The sequence below is a fragment of the Ahaetulla prasina genome, chromosome 14 (assembly GCF_028640845.1).
Source record: "Ahaetulla prasina isolate Xishuangbanna chromosome 14, ASM2864084v1, whole genome shotgun sequence".
Lineage (NCBI taxonomy): Eukaryota > Metazoa > Chordata > Lepidosauria > Squamata > Colubridae > Ahaetulla > Ahaetulla prasina.
In genome coordinates, this window is record NC_080552.1 from 17,974,706 (window position 1) to 17,984,659 (window position 9,954).

General features: G+C 44.3%; 1 protein-coding gene across 1 annotated transcript; it reads right to left on the minus strand.

Moving 5' to 3' along the window:
* Positions 1 to 899: 899 nt before the first annotated feature.
* On the minus strand, positions 900 to 7,283 carry LOC131185208 (parvalbumin, thymic CPV3-like). The gene is made up of 4 exons (XM_058157514.1): positions 7,222 to 7,283; positions 5,379 to 5,511; positions 3,723 to 3,832; positions 900 to 2,302 (listed from the first exon to the last, which is right to left on the minus strand). The coding sequence occupies exons 1-4, from the start codon at positions 7,280 to 7,282 to the stop codon at positions 2,277 to 2,279; spliced, it is 330 nt and encodes a 109-aa protein (XP_058013497.1). The 5' UTR covers position 7,283; the 3' UTR covers positions 900 to 2,276.
* Positions 7,284 to 9,954: the final 2,671 nt, after the last annotated feature.

A 9,954-nucleotide genomic window follows, 5' to 3' on the forward strand; every position in this document is an offset into this window, starting at 1 on the left:
GAAGCAAAGCCTGCGCCGCCCGGTTCTGCCCTTGGCTTTGCCGTTCATGAAGTTTATTCAAAGTTTTAAAGTGGGCATAAAAACTTAGGACGAAGGAGGGAGAGAGAGGCCGGGAAAGAGAGAAGAAAGAAAAAAAGGGAGGGAGGGAGAGAGAGAGGAAAGGAAGGAAGGAGAGAGGGAGGGAGGAAGGAAGGAAGGAGGAAAGAAGAAAGAAAAACGGAAGAAAGGAAAGAGAAAGAAAGAAAAGAAAAAGAAAAAAAAAGAAAAAGAGGAAGGAAGGAGGAAAGAAGAAAAAGTGGAAGGAAGGAAGAAAAGAAGGAAGGAAGGAAAGAGAGAGAGAAAGGTAGGAAGGAAAGAAGAAAGAAAGGAAAGGAAAAAGAAAGAAAGAAAAAGAAAAGCAAAAGCATTGCGAGAAAGAAGAGAACTTCCAATTTCCTCTGCGGCAAATACGATTGCAGAATGTATGAAATTATTTAAAAAGCTCATTTTTTTACCTTTACCATTTTATATATATATATATATACACACATCAAAGTCATGACTCATTAATGCATTTTTTTCCTATTTCATGCAGAAAGTTTATAAGGGGTTTCTGGTCAAAAATAAACAAATTCTTTCCTATAATCAAGGCAGTTAATTTAATCGTCTTTGCAATAATAGCGGTTAATCATGTGCTATAAACTATGGCTTCTGTCTTTTAGGTTCAGTCACCAACTAGCAGAGATCCAGCAGACCAAGAGCATTGCCCCGTTTCCTTACTATCTTTGTTTTCATTTGTAGCTGGTATTGTGATGGGACTGCAATAAAGTTTCAATAAAATATACTTTCAAAAAAGAACGGAGTCGAGGAAAGTGGAATTCAAACGCATTTATTTCTGTGCAAAAGCAAATTGTCGCTGCTGACAATTTCGAATGAGAAAGATAGGTTTGTATCAGATTTTTCAATTTCAAATGCGAAAGATAGGTTTATATTATATTTGTTATACTGTTTGCGTAAGAAGATTAGAGTTTCATTCATTGGTTATTTACCGCTTTCTGGATCTGTTTACTACGCATCGACTCACACCCACAGTAATCCTCAACCTAACGACCATAAATGAGCCCAAAATTTCTGCGGCTAAGCAAAGCACTGGTTAAGTGAGTTGTGACCCATTTTGCGATCTTTCTTGTCACGGTTGTTAAGTGAATCACAGCAGTTGTTAAGTTAGTAACACAGTTGTTCAGTGAAGCTGGCTTCCCCCTTGACTTTGCTCGTTGGAAGGTCGCAAAAGGGGATCACATGACCCCGGGACATTCCAACTGTCATAAATATGAATCAGTCCCAATTTTGATCACGTGATCAGAGGGATGCTGCAATGGTCATAAATCACTTTTTCCAATGCCGTTGTAACTTTAAATGGTCACTAAATGAACTGTTGTAAGTCGAGGACTACCTGTACATCCAAAATCTTTTGCTCAGGTCTAGAAGCCATAGAAGAGATGCTGGCAGCCTACTTGGGGTCAACAGGCTTAGTTTTTATTTTTATTTTATTTTATTTTTCCCACCTCATCTTTGCCTGGCTGAGGAACTCTGGGAGTTGAAGTCCACAAGTCTTAAAGTTGTCAAGATTGGAGGCCCCTGACTTAGGTGCCGCTGTTGAAAGAGGGACATCCCTCCATTCTACCACAGAGACAAATGACTTTGAAATCTGCACCAGCATAAATTATCTTTATTCGGTAGCTTGAGAGAATTAACACTTGGAAATGGGACTGGTAGTCCTCGAGATATGACACGTTCAAAGTTATAACAGAGGGTCCCAAATGACACACGACCCTGTTTCAAAGTTACAACGGCTGCAATGTCTCTGTGGTCATTCGTCTTTTATGACCAAACACAGGGATGCTACACACACCCTGCCTCTCCCCCCTTCATCCCACTCCATGGGGACCCAAGGGATGGGAAGGGGAGCACGTGACGTCTTGGGGTGGGGGAGGCCTTGGGAGGACCAAGGTCTATGCTAGGTTCCCACCTGAAGCATCCCATGCTCCATTTAATGACCCACGTGTTTGTTTAATGATTCATCGGGGAGAGCGGAGATATGGGGTCAGCTTCAACTAACAACTGTCACAACCTTAATGGGCAGGCTCCGTTACGGTCGTATCTTGAGGACTACCTGTAGTAACACACCACTGAAGAGGAGGCAAAGCATAACGAAAGGATCCTTGGGTTTGAAAGTTTCAAGAGAACTCTTTCGGGGCAGCAGAGGTTCTTCCATCACGCAAGCTGCTTCTGGTCCTTTAGGATTGTACCATCTCCCCAAATTCTGCAATAAAAGGCGAAGAAGATTTTGAGTGGACTTCTCTACCATTCTTCAACTAGATGAGTTGAAGTTGAACTAAGATAGATTATATATATATTGTGTTAAATTTATATTTACCGACAAAGAAATGAAGGGAGACTAGTATAGATCTATTTCAAGCTATTTAGTTCTCATCAGCTAGCCATGCCCTTCTGGGATTCAAAGATAGATAGATAGATAGATAGATAGATAGATAGATAGATAGATAGGTAGGTAGGTAGGTAGGTAGGTAGGTAGGTAGGTAGGTAGGTAGGTAGGTAGGTAGGTAGGTAGGTGGGTGGGTAGATAGATAGATAGATAGATAGATAGATAGATAGATAGATAGATAGATAGATAGATAGATAGATAGATAGATAGATAGATAGATTTACTGGCAAAGAAATAAAGGGAGACCAGTATAGATCTATTTCAAGCTATTTAGTTCTCATCAGCTAGCCATGCCCTTCTGGGATTCAAAGATAAATAGATAGGTAGGTAGGTAGGTAGGTAGGTAGGTAGGTAGGTAGATAGATTTACTGGCAAAGAAATAAAGGGAGACTAATATAGAGCTATTTCAAGCTATTTAGTTCTCATCAGCGAGCCATACCCTTCTGGGGTTCGAACCTGAGCTTGCTTGCATATTAGGCAGATGTATTAATCTCTAAGCCACAGGTTCTCCTCCTCGCTTTGTCAGCTGTACCAGGGGGAAAGATTATATGGGTTTTTTCCTATCGAAGCAACCTGGTCTACCGGAATATGGGAGGGAGCATATTGCTTCCCTTTTGCCTTTCAGCCCCAGTCCAGGAGCCCTCACAGGCATTCACTTTCACGACAAACTATTTTTGTGTTAAATTTACATTTACCGACAAAGAAATAAAGGGAGACTAGTATAGATCTATTTCAAGCTATTTAGTTCTCATCAGCTAGCCATGCCCTTCTGGGATTCAAACCTGGGCTTGCTTGCATATTGGGCAGATGTATTAACCTCTAAGCCAGGCAGAAGGGAAACAGTATGCTTCCTCCCATATTTGAGTAGACCAGGTTGCTTCGATAGGAATTTGCCTCCGGTGCAGAAGCTCTCAGTGTACATAAAAAGACAAGATACATTCATCAAGAATCATAAGGTACAACACTTAATGATAGTCATATACAAATAAGCAATCAAATCCTACTAGGAAACAATCCCAAGGAACAGGAGAACAACTCTAGAAGACCTCTTTCCACAGCTTAGCTTGCTATCAGTAACGGGTCATCTCAAGCCATTTGCTCAGCTCACATTTTAGCTAGGAGCTCCTCCGTAGATGGTGCCTGGAGCAATGATCCCATTCCTCCCTCCAAAAGACCCATCTATTGACTGCATTTCTATCTTCAGGAGGGACTGCATGACAGAACAACCAACTCCTACCGTCAGCCCCAACTTTCCCATCTCCATCGTGGTCTCCTGCCGTCAGAAATTTTTCGATTTCTGTCGCTGTTAAGAAGCGAGCCCCGGGGTCAAACCTCTGGAGGAAGTATCTAGAGAGAGGAGAAGAAAAGCAATGTCATGTGGTGATATTCTTCTGAGCCGAGTTGATAAATTAGGGATACCAGACAAAACTCCAGGCCAGTGTTTCTCACCCTTGCCAACTTTAAGCTGTGCGGACTTCAATTTCCCAGAATCCCATGCTGGCTGGGGGAATTCTGGGAGTTGAAGTCCACACAGCTTAAAGTTGCCAAAGTTGAGAAACATGGCCCTAGGCTTGGGCATTGGGCATTTTGTCTTTTTTTACTTGGCTTTCCACTAAGTCTTTTAACAATTTCTTATTTTGAAATCTCTTGATATATAATGAGAGACGTTAGTATATCATGTGGGTGGAGCCAGAATAGCTGTATTCTTAAATGCATAAAAAGGTTTTAAATTCAGACATGTTTGCCTTTTACACCAAAGGTTTTCTCACTGTGTAGATTCAATTTGAAATGAAAAAACAGAGACCTGCGGTATTATTTCAGACAAGCCTGTCAGGAAGGAAAAACCACAGACTTTACTTGGGCTTCCCCACCCCCAGGGGTAAAATCCAGCAGGTTCTAACAGGTTGTGGAGAACCGGTAGTGGAAATTTTGAGTAGTTCAGAGAACCGGCAAATACCACCTCTGGCTGGTCCCAGAGTGGGGAGGGAATGGGGATTTTGCAATATCCTTCCCCCAGGAGTGGGGAGGGAATGGGGATTTTGCAGTATCCTTCCCCCAGGAGTGGAGAGGGAATGGGGATTTTGCAGTATCCTTCCCCCAGGAGTGGAGAGGGAATGGAGATTTTGCAGTATCCTTCCCCCAGGAGTGGGGTGGGAATGGGGATTTTGCAATATCCTTCCCCCAGGAGTGGGGAGGGAATGGGGATTTTGCAGTATCCTTCCCCCAGGAGTGGGGTGGGAATGGGGATTTTGCAGTATCCTTCCCCCAGGAGTGAGGAGGGAATGGGGATTTTGCAGTATCTTTCCCCCAGGAGTGGGGTGGGAATGGGGATTTTGCAATATCCTTCCCCCAGGAGTGGGGAAGGAATGGGGATTTTGCAGTATCCTTCCCCCAGGAGTGGGGTGGGAATGGGGATTTTGCAATATCCTTCCCCCAGGAGTGGGGAGGGAATGGGGATTTTGCAATATCCTTCCCCCAGGAGTGGGGTGGGAATGGGGATTTTGCAGTATCCTTCCCCCAGAAGTGGGGAGGGAATGGAGAATTTGCAGTATCCTTCCCCCAGGAGTGGGGAGGGAATGGGGATTTTGCAGTATCCTTCCCCCAAGAGTGGGGAGGGAATGGGGATTTTGCAGTATCCTTCCCCCAGAAGTGGGGAGGGAATGGAGATTTTGCAGTATCCTTCCCCCAGGAGTGGGTAGGGAATGGGAATTTTGCAGTATCCTTCCCCTGCCACGCCCACCAAGCAATGCCCACAGAACTGTAGTTAAAAAAAAATTGTATTTCACCACTGCTCCCCTCCCCTCCCGCGCCCCCAAGTAAAAACAATCAGGATGTACCTGCAGTACTTGGAATATTTAAAGAAAGAGAGAAGAAACTTGTGGCGCTTCCTTACTTTAACTCATCTTCTTCAATAAATCCATTTTGATTGCGGTCTATGATTTGGAAAATGTCCTTGATTTGGCTGCTGCTCTTTTTGCACATCCCAGTAAGCTGGAAGAATTTTCTGTGGTTGAAGCTATCTGGAGCTAGGAAGAGAAGAAGAAGAAGAAGGAGAAGGAGAAGAAGAAGAGGAGGAGGGGGGGAGGGGGAGGAAGAGGACCATGATGAGCTAGAACTTTGGAGAAAGGAGGAGAACTTATCCCCTTCCTCCTCCTTTCCATCATCCTGATCTTATATCTAGATCAGAGGTCTTCAAACTTGGCAGCTTTAAGCCTTGTGGACTTCAACTCCACAAGGCTTAAGCTATGTGAATTCTGGAAGTTGAAATCCACCAGTCTTAAAGCTGCCAAGTTTGAAGACCTCTGATCTAGAAAGACAGAATAACAGAGTTGGAAGGGACCTTGGAGGTCTTCTAGACCAACCCCCTGCTCAGACAGGAGACCCTATAACAGTTCAGACAAATAGTTGTCCGTTCTCTTCTTGATAGCCTCCAGTGACTCACAACTTCTGAGGCAAGCAATTCTACTGATTAATTTTTCTCACTGTCAGGAAATTCCCCCTTAGTTCTAAGTTGCTTCTCTCCTTGATTAGTTTCCACCCAATTGCTTCTTGTCCTCCCCTCAAGTAGTTTGGAGAATAGCTTGACTCCCTCTTCTTTGGGGCAGCCCCTGAGATGTTGGCAGGCTGCTATCACGTCGTCCCTAATCCTTCTTTTCATTAAATTAGTCATACCCAGTTCCTGCAATTATTCTTCATATGTTTTAACCTCCAGCCCTCTAATCATCTTTGTTGCCGTTGCTTTGTTGTATACATTCTATTACTAAAGATGTGCAGTTTATAGAACCTCTCTGTGTAAGACAAGTAGACTTTGTTTTTGCACAGATTTACTTCTTCCAACTTGCCAAACCCAATCCTGTCGACAACAACCACAAAAACCCCACAAAACATGGACTGACATTTTTAAAAGGGAAATCAAGTCTAAGTCCACGTTTGGACATCAACATGTCGATAGAAGCCTACAGTCTTCAACCCTTATTAAGAATCAAAATGATTAGCTACACATCCTGCTTGTTAGCCACATAACCATGCTAGAACTATAATAGAAACATTTCTCTTCAAGAGATAGTTTTGGACAAACATTAATTAAAAGGCCACTTTCCTTACCCAATTTTGAAGGGATTGAGACACATTTAAAGTTCAAGACACCTTCTAAATTGGTGGCCTAACAATTATTTATTTTATTGATAATAATAATTATTATTTAAGGGGGACGCGGTGGCTCAATGGCTAAGATGCTGAGCTTGTCGATCAGAAGGTCGGCAGTTCAGCGGTTCGAATCCCTAGTGCTGCCGTGTAACGGGGTGAGCTCCCGTGACTTGTCCCAGGTTCTGCCAACCTAGCAGTTTCGACAGCACGTAAAAAATGCAAGTAGAAAAATAGGGACCACCTTTGGTGGGAAGGAAACAGCGTTCCGTGTGCCTTTGGCATTGAGTCATGTCGGCCACATGAGCACGGAGACGTCTTCGGACAGTGCTGGCTCTTCGGCTTTGAAACGGAGATGAGCACTGCCCCCTAGAGTCGGGAATGACTAGCACCTATGTACGAGGGGAACCTTTACCTTTACCTTTAATAATTATTTGGTTGCCAGACTCGTTCTGAGTCTAGATGCTGGAAATTCAGCCCTGTTTGTAAATTTCTCAATCCAAGACTCACAAAGATAGTCTTAGGCTGCATCTGAGCTTTTGGTCAGATCTAGTAAAGCAACTCTTAATTTGTTTACCCCAATGTCATCTTACCTTGACAATCTTGGAGTGCAGCAGCAATATCCGAAGCACTAAGGAAGTCACTCATGCTCATCTTGGATTCTGCCAAAGGAAGGTATAGCAAAGTAGCATTAGAAGGAAAGAAAAAGCGGTACTTTCACTCAAGCGGTACAAGAGAAAGAAGAAGAATAAAAAGAAGAAACAACCTCTTACAAATTGCCTTACAAGTGTCTACATAACCAGTATAATCATTCATCAATCACTTTTGTTTTTATCCATGATATTGAAATTTCCTTCCTTCCTTCCTTCCTTCCTTCCTTCCTTCCTTCCTTCCTTCCTTCCTTCCTTCCTTTCCTTCCTTTCCTTTCTTCTTTCCCTCCCTCCCTCCCTCCCTCCCTTCCTTCCTTCCTTCCTTTCTTCCTTCCTTCCTTTCCTTTCCTTCCTTCCCTTCCTTCCTTCCTATCCTTCCTTCCTTCCTTTCCTTTCCTTTCCTTTCTTCCCTTCCTTCCTTCCTTCCTTCCTTCCTTCCTTCCTTCCTTTCCTTCCTTCCTTCCTTCCTTCCTTCCTTTCCTTTCCTTTCCTTTCCTTCCTTTCCTTTCCTTTCCTTTCCTTCCTTCCTTCCTTCCCTTCCTTTCCTTTCCTTCCTTCCTTCCTTCTTTCCTTTCCTTTCCTTTCCTTTCCTTTCCTTTCCTTTCCTTTCCTTTCCTTTCCTTTCCTTTCCTTTCTTCCCTTCCTTCCCTTCCTCCTTCCTTCCTTCCTTCCTTCCTTCCTCTCTCTAAGTACCAGACTGAATGCCATAGTATTTCCAGCTTTGTAGTTCATCCAAGTCACAACAATTTTATCACAAATTAAGAGTGGAGGCACTTTTGTAAGATGCTTTTTTTTTTGGTACGTGTCTCCTTTACACGATTCCTCGAAGGCAAATTACAGACGCTGTTATCACAGCGTCTCTACTTTCTACTTACTTTCCCCCTGTACGGATTCACAGAGCAGGGGTGACGGAGAACCCAAAGCGCAAACAATTTCTAGCACGGCGGCACCTATAGCCAATGGTTCCCTATCTAATTTATATAAGATACAACGGGTGACAATAGCTACTTGGGTTACCTTTTCGAGGATCAGGTGCACTATTTGAGACTGCGCTCAGGTGTCGCGTTTAACTAATGAACTGGGTTTTGTCTTCCCCACCTATCTATTTATACCCAACTGTCAGGGATCCAAATAACACCCCCAATCCAAGTAACACCCCCAATGCAAGAAGACTCCGAAGTTTGAAGTTCCTCCAAGTTCCATTTTATGAGAGATGTCATATTGGCACATCTGGGAAAACCCGAATCTGAAAAGTATCCAGGTTTTCCCCCCACCCTTAGTAAAGTCCCTGCCCAGCACCCACAAGTCCGTCACGTGGCCCAATCCATGCACCGTCCCAACTGGAGATTGCCTGCCAGGCCTGATAGCCATCTTTCTCGTTGCATCTTCAGGCCTGCCACATTCGCCACTGTGGGAAACTGGGAGGGGGGTTTGTATGGAGCATGGATGGTATGTAGTCATAATAACATTCCTTTCTCAGAGAGTCAAGGCCATCTTGCCCTGCACCTGGAGGGTTGGACCTGGGAGGCATCTCCAGTTGTTTGGATTGGGTCATGTGGTGGCCAGGTGAATGTTGGGCAGGGACTTGAACTTTTCTTTGGGTGGGGGAAAACCGGGAAACTTTCAGATTCTGGTTTTCCCAGTTATTTAGCCAAATTTGTTTCCTATTCTCATCTCTTAGCAAAGCCCATTTTTCACATAGTTTCCTCAACTACTTTTTCCGCATACCAGGCAAAACTGGCAGCCGCCTGGCATCCCAGCAGGTCTCCTAGGGGATTTCCCGCCACCCTCGAGCTACTGCTTCCCATGTCTCCCTCTCTGATGTGAGGTTTTATTTTTCACTTTGGCTTAGCCTTCTACAGTTTTCAGAAAAAAAAGTCCTGGGAAGGACTTCGACTCCCTTCTGTCGAAGTATGGGCCCCTTCCTGTTAAGGGAGCTTCGTTTTGGATCAAAAAGGTGATCCCAGAGGACCTACTGCCCCTCCAGCAGGTAAGAGCACCTCCTCAACACTGCTTCCTGCTTTGCTTTTATACTCTCTTAATTGCTTCATTCACACTTACTTTTCTCTCGCTCGGCTTCCATTCCCAATAAACACAAAGTTCCACGTTTGGCTTCCCCCCCTTGCTTTCTCTATCCTACCGGTCATGGCTCGGTGGAGCTAGCAGTAGGCAGAGGTGTGGCTAGAGGTTGCTCAAAGAGGTGGAATCAGACTCTTTCCTTAGGTGGAATCCCACACACACACTTCCTCCTTCCCTAACAGAAGGTCCTGTGCTCTGGCAAAACCCCCATGCTCTCCAGACTTTTGGTCTTTCTGCGGTTAGGAAATGCACAGAGGAAGCAAGATCCAGCTGTGATTGGGAGAAGGGCTCTCTTACTCACACACATGCAGGCATACACATATTTCCCATGCTTTTCCATGCTTTAAAATTAAAATTTAGAGGTACTCACCTTCTTTCCAAGCAGCCTTTGAGCTCAACACTCAAAACCCCTTTAAAACCTAGTTCCAAATGGCCAAGGTCCAGGAAAACTTACCCACAGACTCAATGGGTCTGCTGCTAGCAAGGGAGGCTTACCTGGGCCAGGTCCATTGGTTAGGTTAGCTTGGAGTCCCATCTGGGGGGGCCAATTGTTGGAAGAAATATCCATCTGGGTTCAGTTCCAAGTGGGGACAAAGA